Below are 13,355 nucleotides of genomic sequence, written 5' to 3'. Positions count from 1 at the left end.
ACAAATTTTGTTTTCATCCTAACCACATGTACAAGTTAGATGAGATACTTTCATCGGGATATTTTTGTTTTAGGAGTGCTACTTCAAATAATTCAAATATTTCTGATTGATAATTTAAATACGAACATCCAGATGAGAACAGCTATCTTGCGACTTCCCCTAGATAATCAGAAGATGTAATCAACCACGATGTGTACAGCATTCAGTTAATGACTGTCGCATGTGTCAGGATATGACGCATAATAGATTGCACTGTAAGGCATCAAATGGTCTCACTTGGTGACGACCTATAGCAGCGTCGATACCGGAGCAGTGAACATCGAAAATCTGGATCACAGTAAATTACGTTAGCAGTTACTGGTTACCTGTTGTTAAGACATAAGATGACGAATGATAGTATCGGTATGATCAACATGAGTAGATGTAACTGTGGACACTGTACTTACCAAGATATAATTTGCAAATGGCCTGCGTGCCTGATAGAAAAAAAAATTACGTCTTGTAGTTTTACCTGTAAATACTGTTTTTACCTGTATCTGTTCATGCCACATAGTTAGCTCAGAGTAATTAAAGTGATTTGATCTCACTGCAGTTAGGTTTCAGTATACATAGGACTCCATGCACTGTGATAAACTGACGTGTAACTTACATTTCAGCAATTCCTGGCAACAGGTGAGCTTATAATGTAATATGATTATTCATTACGTTCAAACTGGCTTAGAAACACTGAATATGAATTAAATTCTGACCACTGAAATTTAAATAGAACAATAAAAATAACTGAGTGCTGATGCAATAAAAGTTTATTTACGTCATGCAAAATCTTATATACATAAAAATAAATAAGTGATGATGGAAGAGTGTTAACATTAATTATACAATGAATGATGCTGCTTGGTATTTCTAACAAATTGCTTTAGGGTTTTAGTTTCATATTCCTAAAAAATTCTGCAATGAACTGCCACTATTGTATAAGAAGGAATATAGGAAATATTTCTGATTTCGAAGCAAAGCTGAGCGCTGCGTGTTTGGTAGTTGAGGCAATACTACGTAAGAGACAGGTACGGCAGATTCATAAACGAATGAATAAACTTTCTGTAATCTGGAGCCATGCTGTTGATTTTTAATTCATCACAGATTCCTTAGTCGTATCTTCAGAATTCTGAAGTTCTTATCTTATTCACATAGTCGATTTGCTTGTCTGACGAATGACACAGACGTTGTTTTACTGTATTTCCTTAGAAGAGTTACACGATTCATTGTTCGAGCCATTGGAGAGACGCGTTTCCCAACAACCACAAGCGGCAGCACGGCTCTCCTGCCGCTAGGTGGCCTTCTGAAGATGCAGGCGACTCGCCGGGCCTCCCGGGGCGCCGCGCCGGCAACTACCACGGCTCCCTGCACTGGCCGGTGACGTCCCTGCGCTGGTTGCCGGGACAGGGCCTGTCGGGCGCGTTGATGAAGCTGAGGATGCCCTTCCTCGTGCTGTTGGAGGTGGTCGTTGCCGCTGTCGTAGTCTGCGCAAACATACGGGCACAGTCAGCACTCTAGCAAGCAATTCGCTAGACATTCGTAACACCAAAGGCCGAATAATGTTATACGAGAGTGAGTCAAATGAAAGCCTTAAATATTTTTTAAATATTATTCGTTGTGCAGAAGTGGTACAAAGCTGTACTACTTTTCAACATAATCTCCCCCACGCTCAATGCAAGTCCTCCAGCGCTTACAAAGTGCATAAATTCCGTTAGAAAAAAATTCCTTCCGTAGTCCGCGCCACCACTCATGCACCACGTGGCGTACCTCTTCATCAGAACGGAACTTCTTTCCTCCCATTGCGTCTTTGAGTGGTCCAAACATATGGAAATCACTTGGGGCATGGTCTGGTGAGTATGGTGGATGAGGAAGACGCTCAAATTGCAGGTCTGTAACTGTTACAACTGTTGTACAGGCAGTGTGGGGGCTTGAATTGTCATGTTGCAAAAGGACTCCTGCTGATAGCAATGCACGTCGCTTTGATTTGATTAGAGGCCGCAGATGATTTTTTAGGAGATCCGTGTATGATGCACTGGTGACAGTGGTCCCTCTAGGCATGTAATGCTCCAAAATGACGCCTGTTTCGTCCCAAAAGAGTGTCAGCATAACCTTCCCTGCTGATGGTTCTGTTCGGAACTTCTTTGGTTTTGGTAATGTGGAATGGTTCCAGTCCTTGCTCGCTCTCTTCGTTTCCGGTATGTGGAAGTGAACCCATGTTTCGTCCCCAGTAACGATTCTTACAATGAAGCCATCACCTTCTCGTTCAAAACGCCGAATAAGTTCTTCACAAGCATCAACACGTCGTTCTCTCATATCAGGAGTCAGCTGCGGTGGCACCCATCTTGCAGACACTTTGTGAAACTGGAGCACATCATGCACAATGTGGTGTGCTACCCATGACTAAACTGTAAACATGCTGCAATGTCATTCTGTGTCACTCGGCGGCTTTCCTTCACTATGGCTTCAACTGCCGCAATGTTCTGTGGAGTCACAACTCGTTGTGCCTGACCTTGACGAGGAGCATCTTCCACTAAAGTCACAACATTTGCGAACTTCCTATTCCATTCGTAGACTTAGTGCTGTGACAAACATGCTTCACCGTACTGAACCTTCATTTGTCGATGAACTTCAATAGGTTTCACACCTTCATTACGCAAAAACCGAATAACAGGACGCTGTTCTTCCCTGGTGCAAGTAGCTAGTGGGGCGGCCATATTTATACTGATACTGCGACGGTATGTGTGCATCTGCACTATGCTGCCACCTACAGGCCATTTGGACGCTGTTTGTAGCACACTTACCAATTTACAGTATCACGGCGTGAAATTTCGATTTGTTATTACAAATTTAAGGTTTTCATTTGACTCACCCTCGTATCACACATTGCACAACGGCTTGCAGATTTCTAAAATGTGGGTAAGACTTTAGGCAAAACCGATTTTTTCGAAACTAAGTTCAAAATGGCTCTGAGCACTATGGACATAACATCCGAGGTCATCAGTCCCCTAGACTTAGAACTATTTAAACCTAACTAACCTAAGGACATCACACACGTCCATGCCCGAGGCAGGATTCGAACCTGCGACCGTAGCGGTCGCGCGGTTCCGGACTGATGCGCCTAGAACCGCTCGGCCACCGCGGCTGGCTCGAAACTAAGTCAAGCAGTTTACAAATCTAATGAATACTCCTGATGGTAATCGGATTCTAATGTTAAACCTCAACGCACATAAGACACTGAGGGGACAAGTCATGGTGTAGCGATATGCACATATACATAAGGGTTAATATCGGGTACACAAGGTATAAAAGGGCAGTACATTATCGGAGCTGTCACCTGTCCTCAGATGATTCATGTGAAAGAGTTCCCAGCTTGGTTATCGCCGCACGGCGGGAATTAACAGACTTTGAAAGCAGTTGGAGCTAGACGCGTGGGACATATCATTTCGGAAATCGTTAGACAGTTTTCAGAAATTCATAGTGTCAAGAATGTGCCGAGAATACTGAATTTCAGGCGTTACCTCTCAACACGGAAATCACAGTAGCCGACGGCCATCACATCAATGTGAGATGTGGCGTTTGTGTAGAGCCGTCAGTGCAAATAGGCAAGCAGGACTGCGCCAAATAACCGAAGAAACCACTGTGGGACATACGACGAACATATCCGTTAGCACAGTGCAGCGAAATTTGGCGTTAATGGGATATGGCAGCAGTCGACCGATGCGAGTGCCTTTGCTAACAAAACGATACCGCCTGCAGCGCCTTTCCTGGACTCGTGATCACATCCGTTGGACCCTAGACGACTGGAAAATCGTGGTCTGGTCAGATGAGTCCCGATTTTAGTTGGTAATCGTTGATAGCAGGGTTCTAGTGTGTTGCAGACCCCACGAAGCCATGGATTCAATTTCAACAAGCCAATGTGCAAGCTCGTGGTGGCTCCATAACGGTGTGGGCATGTTGTAACATGGAATGGGCTGGGTCCTAGGCTCCACTGAATCGGACTAGAAATGGTTATTTTCGGCTACTTCGAGACCATTTGAGCAATTCATGGATTTCATGCTCCCAAACAACAATGTCATGTCACCGGGCCACTATTGTTCGCAATTGGTTTGAAGAACATTCTGGACAATCGGAGAGAATGATTTGCCCACCAGGTCACCCGATATGAATCCCATCGAGCATTTATGGGACATAATCGAGAAGTCAGTTCGTGTACAAAATTCTGCACTGAGAACACTTTCGCAATTATAGACGGCTATAGAGGCAACATGGCTCAATATTTCTGCAGGGCACTTCTAACGATTTGTGGAGCCCATGCCACTTCGAGTTGATGCAATACGCCGGGCAAATGGAAAAAATTTTTCAAATGGCTCTGAGCACTATGGGACTTAACAGCTATGGTCATCAGTCCCCTAGAACTTAGAACTACTTAAACCTAACTAACCTAAGAACACCACACAACACCCAGTCATCACGAGGCAGAGAAAATCCCTGACCCCGCCGGGAATCGAACCCGGGAACCCTGGCGTGGGAAGCGAGAACGCTACCGCACGACCACGAGCTGCGGACGGCAAATGAAAGTCCGACACGATATTAAGAGGTATCCCATGACTTTTTTCATCTCTGTGTAAATGAACAGGATGGGGTACAGCAAGTATTACTTTTAAGTGTCCTCTTATTCTAACAGCTTAATCTTGTCGTCTTGGTAAGAATGATAATGAACAATGAGTGTCTAACACAATTATCTTTCGGAATCGCATAAATAGAATTTTGCAGTGATATTGTACACCATCACATGACAAAAGCATTGACAAGGTGTCATCTTTTGTGTAACGGCTTATTAGGTGGAAGTGACTTGCCTAGAGAAGGGAATAAAAACGAATAGCAAAGGGGCATTTATTAATAGACTGCTACTAACGGTATGACTGGCGAAAGGAACGTTCTTTTCTGCACTGGAATACTGAGTTGTCGCTATGAGTTTGCGAGGGTGGCGTGTAGTGTCTATAGCAAACACTACAGGTTCCCGTCAGGATGACCTCCAGGATTCTGCTTGCGGCGAAACGCCTACGCCTTCAGTATGCTCAAGCAGTGAAAATATTGACACTTCTTTAAAGCAAACGCGTGTCTGCATACTTGACAAACGAAGGCCACTGCACTTATATTTTTGTACCTCTTTGCACTGGTCTCCTCAGTAACTAAGCGACGCTACTCACGGAAGCAAAAAAAGAAAAAAAAGTAAATGAATCGATTATTTCAAAAAGGTCATGAGTCACAAAATTAAGATTTTACAGGAGAAGGCAAAACACCCTACAGCATAAACCATGTGCGTATTTATTGTTATTCAATGCCAATGGTCTAGGAAGAGTCCGAGGACTGTGCAGCTTTGTGTATTTTTGTTTCGTAATTTGCAAATTTAAAACCCGCTGACTCCTGACCTTTTTTGCAATGAACAACTATTCATTACAATAAATTGAAGATACAATTGGAGAAACATGATGATTTCATTACAAAATCAGTGAATATGCTAAATTTCAAACTCAGATGAGACACTTACTATTTTATTCACATTTTGAGCAGTAGCTGCACTACTTATAACGATGCTGAAGAAAAACACAATAAAAGATGTTAATCTTTTTGGTAATCGTCGTCATTGTTTGTTCCCCCTGCTATTTGCCATTCATGCAGTTCATCGTAAAATCTCATATACGCAGGTGGAATATACTTTTTCATTTCCAATATATCTCGTATTTTTTTGAAATTGTTGGGCACCCATTTTTCAGGATATGCTAACTCCCTGGAAGGTACACGATCCTTAGTGAAGATGTAAAGGAGCTGAAATATTGCTGTGAAAGCACCATCAATGAACTGCTCTCTTTTCATTTTTCCAGTATAACATGCATCATACTCAAAACTCATCCATTTAGAAGGAGAAAAAGAAATTTCATAGTACTTAGGAAATTTTACCATGCTTGATTCAGAGAGGCAAGACTTTGTCAAATAGACAAGCCACCAATTTTTAAATTCTAATATAGCAACATTGTTCACAGTTTCCCCTGGGAATTTACTTGATTCCTTTTTCATCATTATGGCATACTCTTCCAGCATATAGGTCCTGTCATGATAGCTCATCAACTTCTTTATGGTCCTATCTGTATATTTTGGGAGAAAACTATGCTCGTGTATGGGGAAGTAATATTTCGTCATCTTAAATCTCCCAGTTGGTTTGCATCTTAGATAAAAGTGAATCATTGTGTCATTCTTATTCCGACAGGCACACCCGATGGAGGACAGATGAAGCTCATTCAGATCTTCTGGGATCTGTGTCTGGATGTAATGGTATACAAATGACCAAACTTAGTTTCCATCTTTCTTGGCTTCGCCTTCATGCTACCCGTAAAAGTGTGAGTGCTTACTTATCGCATTAAGTGTGTCAAAAACACTGACCTATAGCTTTTTCAGATAACACATATCCCGAATAGTAATATTTGGTAACGGAAAATTTTGTTTGTAGTCAAACTTCAAATTACAGACTTGATTTTTCTTTTCGCTTCTGTCAGAAACTTCATTAATTTTACTGTAAAACTTTTTTGGAGCTCCTGTGGTGAATCACTAACCGGAATATTACAGTTTGTCAAACTTAATAAAAAAATATACACGTGAAGCATCAGGCCACCAATGTCTTTTCGCTTCAACTAAACACATTTCCATATAGTTATTGCAAATTTGGCAGGAGTCAATGACTCATGACCTTTCTAGGTGGCGTGAAGATTCGGGCTCTGATAGTGACTTCATTTGATGGTTGACTACTGTCCTTCTTGTACGTATTAATCTGGCTACCCTTCATCACCTAATTCAAATATGTAACTCATTTTAGTAAAAAAATTGACTCATGACCTTTCGGCAATGACCATCTCAACTAGAGTTCAGCGTCCCGTCAGTCACGAGGTCTTGAGAGACGGACCATGGGACTGAATGGTCAAAAACAGGGAAATATCACAGGTGTCCTCAACGTTAGCCAGTACATTGCCTTATAGTAATGTTGTTGGCGATATAAAGTGGCACAGTCTGTCTGAGAAAAACAGCAGCCTACATATAAAGCGTTCTTTATTCACGTACACATCGTATGAGTGCTAAGGGTAGCGAATAATTAAAGCGTTATATTAAGGCACAATGTACCTTACTATTATTGCCAGGGGCGAATACCTACACGCTGTAAATCAGTCGTAAGTGGGAACTTTATTTTCAGCCACGTAATCTGCCATTTTTCATCTAAAATAATGCTGCGCGCGTGTGAATGCATTAGCATCTGAATAAGGCCCAGCATTTATTTTGCAAAGTTCCCCGACCGCTTAAGCGTATCTGATGCCAAATGCACATGCAAAAGCGGAATACCAAATTCGAAACTGCGTGCGGAAGAAGATCCGCGTTTCTTGTATTGAAAACTGAGATATGTTGCCTCGGTTAACAACAGTCAGATTTTTCAACTTTCATCTCCCGCGGCCGAAGGTTTGTGTTTACCAATTACTCGTGAGATGTGCATTGCTCACAATACCATCTACTCACGTGAGTTAATTACTTGATTTCGATGACATGAAGTTCCATGATTTGTAGACTGAAGGAAGAAAGAATCGTTTTCAAGCTCTTCGTTGTATGAAAACGTAAATTAGTTTGCGATACCGCTAAGGGAGACGGGAAAAACAGAATATTATTATCTTAGGGCCATCTAACAAAATAAATAGTTTACGAATGTCATTTTTGTAATTTAACATGACACTGAAACGAGTGGAATCAATACAAATTTTATAGGTTTCCAGTGAGGTTAAACGTAACGGAAAGAAGAGGAAAGCGATGTTCAACAGTTATTTCCAAATAATTTCGCACAAAACACAAAACAACACAGTGTTTGCGAGTATAGTGTGCAGTTACTGTTAAACTCGCCAAGAGCCATGTGATAGTTTATCATGGTAATGTAAAGAGAAGAATGTACTCATATTAATCTGCTTCGAACACTGATCTCTCATCTTACATGTACAATTACTTTGTGATATATTTATGGAGAAGGAGTAATTTACTGGGCCACTTTGAGACTTAAGGTTCTGTGAATTTCACAAGTTAAGTGAGGCACAAAGCTTCTGATCAGCTTTCCTCGACTGGGGGTCATTTACCATCTTCCTGATGCAAGTAAATATCACCTAAAATCTGGCCATCCAGATTTCAGGTAATTTCCCTAAATCACTCAAGGTGAATTATGGAACGGTGGCTAATTTCCCTGCCCATTCCTGTTCAATCCAACCGTTTTCTTGTCTGTAATGATCTCGTCACAAACTGAACGTAGTTCAAATCTCCCTTCCATCCTTCGCTTGCAAGCTGGAATACATACGGAGCGAGTTGTCCTATTGTGCATCCAGTTCCCTGTGAGATACGCTACAAGTATAGACAAATGGCTATTTGTAGTCCAGTGCAGTTGCCTAGCCCACTATAAGATTAGTGGTAACCTTCAGATTAATATTGCCCTATCACGTGGTTCGCATCGCAAAACTGTCACATTCGAAGTTTTTTACAATGCTGCTACCAGAGCAAACTATATTTGTTATGTACAGGAACAAGGGAGATGCAGCTGTGACATCATATTACGTAGTTACACATATCGATTTTGTTGAAATCTCTCTTGCTCTACATTTAATTCTGTAAGAACTAGTAATGTCTACCTGGTTCGTATTATTTTCTTTGATAGCGTTTTCTCTACAGCCCAAGAACGTAATGTACAATAGTTCATTTTCTTGTGGATTACAGAGATACTCAACACTTAAAATATTTTCTGTTCACGTAAACTAAATCTTTTATTGGAATTTAACTACGGTCAAAAAAAGTAAATCCAGTAAGAAACTGAACGGAATGCGTCAGGACTGGTGTGACGTCTTTTTGCCAAGTGAATGTGATTAATATTTGAGCAATGCACCATGAGACGTGTCATAAGAAGCGCGACATGTTTGTAGTTTCCAATCCAGGGTAACGTGCTGAGTCTTCCTCATAAAGGAATTTGCAATTCAATAAAAAAATCTGATTTGATATGCGATGCGGACTAATTGCTTCCAGTAGACATCTGTGTTGTACTGCCTCGAAAGATTTACAGAAATCTAGAGACTACGAGTCAACCTGATTACCTGTGTCAATGATTTATCATATGACGTGTAAAGAGCGCGAGATGAATTTCAGAAAAACGAAGTTTTCGGAATATTTACAAGTTTCCATGGAGAAGGCGATACAGTTCTGCATAACTCTTTACGTTTGAACTTAGAAGGGGATTTAGGATTCTGCAATAAATGGAGATGATTGTGTTAGTCAGTTCTAAGGTCTTTTTGTATTTTGTTTTTGGATGAGTTTGATCTATGCTCTTTTCCAATCGGTACGAACAGTTTTCTGGTTACATGATGTGAGCGTAATTATGATCATGAATGGAGGCAATTTATGCGCTAATTATTGACAGAACTCGGCAGGGAATCGTTCAGATTAACGATTTCGCTTGCTTGTCAGTACATGTAATGAGAATATCTGTGTCACTATGTTTGCCCAGGCGGGGTGTTACTTCCCTCTAGTAATAATGAAAGCACAGTGATTTAGACTGGGAATGCATCTACCAGAATACGTTGAGAGACGTTCTACAGATGTCTACAGCTTTATTAACATACCAACACGAAAGGCACTACCATTTATGTTTCGAAAGAAATTCATGTTCTAATACGTGATAAGATTACCAGATCTAGGTAAATTTCCTCTTGGCGTACCAATGATAGCACTCTTTAAATGCTGATAAATGGACAATGTACATAAATAACTGGAAGAAGACTACAAAAACGAATAAAAAGTTAGTAGTCGACTTCCGAATCTGTCACAAGCTCCCTATAAAAAGGTATAAAATTATGAAGTGGTATTAACCCGTGAAACCGTACAGGGTAAGGCGAATATAAGAATTTGGTTCATTGGGAAGGTACAGGGAAAGAGGAATGAATTTGCCAAGGGAACCGCACAGAAAGGAAAATTAGGGTTTAACGTCCCGTGGACAACGAAGTCATTAGAGACAGAAGACATGGTCACATTGAGGATCTATAGCGCAAGAAACAGGTTCTGTTCTTTTCGAAGGGTGCATCACAGCATTTGCCTTGAGCTTTTTACGGAAAGCACGAGAAGAATAAACTGGATGCTGGATACAGATATGAAGCGTTGTCTTAACGAATGCGAGTATACGTACTGACCTAGTAATGCCCTACCCCACAGTGTGCGCCCGAGTAATACCTCAATATTTGGGTCCATTGTCGAATGGCCTGCCGGTAGACACCGAAAGAACTTATATACTCACAGCGAAGACACGAACAGGTTGGTATAGTCTAACAAAAGTGTAATGGAGAATGTTAGGGGATTAAATAGCAATCACTGTAAGAAATTGTGTGAATTCAAAGCTGGTATTGGTACAAAATACCTTTGCTAATGCACTTTATAGTAGCTTGTTATGTGTGCTTATACGCGATGAACCACAATTTCAACGAGAAATTTCGAGGGGTACTTTGAAGAAACAATTGAGAATAAGAGCGCATATCCTCTCAACATATCACAGTGGGGATCCCTGTGTACTCGACACTCTGTAACGTCGTTCGGTAAGTAAAAAACACGATGTCAACAGTCACTACACTTTATTATTTACGACGAGTGTTGCTGCATTTATTCCACCATCAGCTCGCACTGCTCCCGGGAAACGAACGCTGTCGAAAAAACGTATTAGGTTCGTCAGTTTGATTGCTAAATTGTTTTGATGGTTTAATATGGTTCAAATGGCTCTGACCACTATGGGACTCAACATCTGAGGTCATCAGTACCCTAGAACTTAGAACCACTTAAACCTAACTAGCCTATGGACATCACACACATCCATGTCCAAGGCAGGATTCGAACCTGCGGCCGAAGCGGTCGCGCGGTTCCAGACTGAAGTGCCTAGAACCGCTCGGCAACAAGGGCCGGCAGGTGGTTTAATAAGAAGAAATAATTTGGAATGTATGTTCCACGCCAGCCTTGGAAAGCATCGTAAATTAAAAAAATTATATTTAGTAGCTGTAGGTGCGGCACGACGGATCCAGGAAATGCATTCTGCAGTCAAAGCGACAAACCGAAAAATATCCGGAAATTTCGTGCTAGTTGATTTTTCCAGGACAAGTGAACCTGAGCTAAACTGGAACTTCCACCTGAGGATGAAGAAAAGCCTCGGCAGCGAAAAGTAAACAAAGAATATAAGTTTAGTGGCTGATTACGTTGTGTTTTTTACTTGTATTTTAAGCACAGCACTGCACTGTGGCCAACCTCTCTCTATTAACTGGTTTATCAGATAGCCAAAACGTAGAGCCGACAACTAAAAAAAATGGAAAAAATTCTGCGAAGTGTTTTGTGAAATGATTTGTTTAAAAGTAATAAATAAATTAGATTAGAGAATCGCTTGACGCACCTCATTTGCTGTACATAGTTTAGAGCATCATTCATAGGCCCACCAAATGTCACTGTACTCTGTTTTATTTCTTACTTTTAGACAAACCATCTCACAAAACATTAGACCGATATTTTCAAATTTTGTTCAGAAAACAGATCTTACTGACACCTCATTTCTCCTGAATTTTGCAGTTAATTCGACAGAGCGAGGTGGCGCAGTGGTTAGCACACAGGACTCGCATTCGGAAGGATGACGGTTCAATGCCGCGTCCGGCCATCCTGGATTAGGTATCCCGTGATTTCCCTCAATCACTTCAGGCAAATGCCGGGATGGTTCCTTTAAAAGAATACGGTCGTCTTCCTTCCCCATCCTTCCCTGATCCGATGGGACCGATGACCTCGCTGTTTGGTCCCCTCCCCCGAATTAACCAACCAACCACTTAATTCGAAGGAACCCATTTTGACAATTAAATATCATATCAATTTAACTTTTTATAGGTAGGCTTTGAAATGATTAATTTTTTTCTCAAATCACTAATTAGGTTTCTCTTAATTACTCGGATTGCTTTCAAGCAACTAAACATTTTCTCTGCAAAACTAGATCTCGTACTGGTCAGTCTGATACCGCATTTGCCCAGCTCCAGCTCTCCGTTTCGCCATTAAAATTAAAACAATTAATGTAGGTTAATTCTTACAAAGAAGAAAACAGCAACCAGCCACTATTAATACTGCTATTTATTTAGGTAAATAGCGCCGTTACCGGTTTCGAACTGGCAAGTTCATCATCAGACGGCTGTTCACATGATTTTCGAGATACACTTTACATTATCGTCCGTTTTTGATTTTTATTATTCCGAAGTATTCGCCACAGTGGAATAATAAAAATCGAAAACGGACGATAATGTAAAGTGTATCTTGAAAATCATGTGAACAGCCGTCTGATGATGTACTTGCCAGTTCGAAACCGGTAACGGCGCTATTTACCTAAATAAATAGCAGTATTAATAGTGGCTGGTTGCTGTTTTCTTCTTTGTAAGAATTAACCTACATTAATTGTACACAGCCACGATCTCACCATGTCAGTTTTAGACAAAATAAAATTAAAACAAAAGGGCATTGCGTTATTTATACGGTGTCTTGTTTTCGCTCCCGCTCAATATTTGACCGAGCAGCTCGACTCACCGTGAAGCGATCCATCAGCGGTCCCTCGAGACCCTCCACGACCGGTGGCCGGTGCTGGTCCGTCCAGATGGGCAGGTAGCGGAGCATCGTGCTGAGCACGTCGCGCAGAGGGTGCGGGGGCGGCGGGGGCGGCGGCGGCTGGTCGCCCACGACGAGCACGCTCTCCTGCTGCAGCAGGCGGATGGTGTAGGGCCCCCCAGCGGGTGGCAGCGCCAGGGCGGCGGCCCACAGGGCGGCGGCGGCTGCGAAGAGGCTGCAGGCTCGCGCTGCTGGCATCTCGGCGGCTGGACTGTCCCTTCCTGCGCTGCAGGCACGCTTAAGTACAGCGCCTCGCTCGTTGCGTCACCCGCCCGGGTCCGGCCAAGACAAACACTGCCGTCAACTCTCGCTTGTTTCTTTCCCTATAAGCGAGCGTCCCAGTTTCCGGTGCAATCTCTTCCGGCCCAAGGACCGGTGCAGAAGCAGAATTCTGCAGAACATAAACTGTGTTGAGATCCGCATAAAATCTTGTCACAACTGACCAACTTATTGCTACTATCGATACAGAAAAACCTGGACTCCTTCATAGAACTGAATGCTGATTGTGAACTGTCACAACGTGGTTTTGGTTTTTTTATTGTAAAAACACTGTTACCAGCTTCTGTTTTATACGTTCATTGTCGGATGGCTGG

General features: G+C 42.0%; 1 protein-coding gene across 1 annotated transcript; it reads right to left on the bottom strand.

Moving 5' to 3' along the window:
* Nucleotides 1–785: 785 nt before the first annotated feature.
* Nucleotides 786–12,961, bottom strand: LOC124622563. Its single transcript, XM_047148309.1, has 2 exons — nucleotides 12,685–12,961; nucleotides 786–1,517 (listed from the first exon to the last, which is right to left on the bottom strand). The coding sequence occupies exons 1-2, from the start codon at nucleotides 12,958–12,960 to the stop codon at nucleotides 1,386–1,388; spliced, it is 408 nt and encodes a 135-aa protein (XP_047004265.1). The 5' UTR covers nucleotide 12,961; the 3' UTR covers nucleotides 786–1,385.
* Between the last annotated feature and the right edge of the window lie 394 nt (nucleotides 12,962–13,355).

The sequence above is a fragment of the Schistocerca americana genome, chromosome 1, assembly GCF_021461395.2.
Source record: "Schistocerca americana isolate TAMUIC-IGC-003095 chromosome 1, iqSchAmer2.1, whole genome shotgun sequence".
NCBI classification, from domain to species: Eukaryota; Metazoa; Arthropoda; class Insecta; order Orthoptera; family Acrididae; genus Schistocerca; species Schistocerca americana.
This window is presented reverse-complemented; position numbering and strand designations above follow the sequence as displayed.

Excerpts from the sequence above, each read along its gene's own strand:
- LOC124622563 (XM_047148309.1), bottom strand. The coding sequence starts at position 12,960 with ATGCCAGCAGCGCGAGCCTGCAGCCTCTTCGCAGCCGCCGCCGCCCTG. Across the intron at positions 1,518-12,684 it reads CGCTGATGGATCGCTTCACG|ACTACGACAGCGGCAACGAC; the intron begins GTGAGTCGAGCT and ends ATGTTTGCGCAG.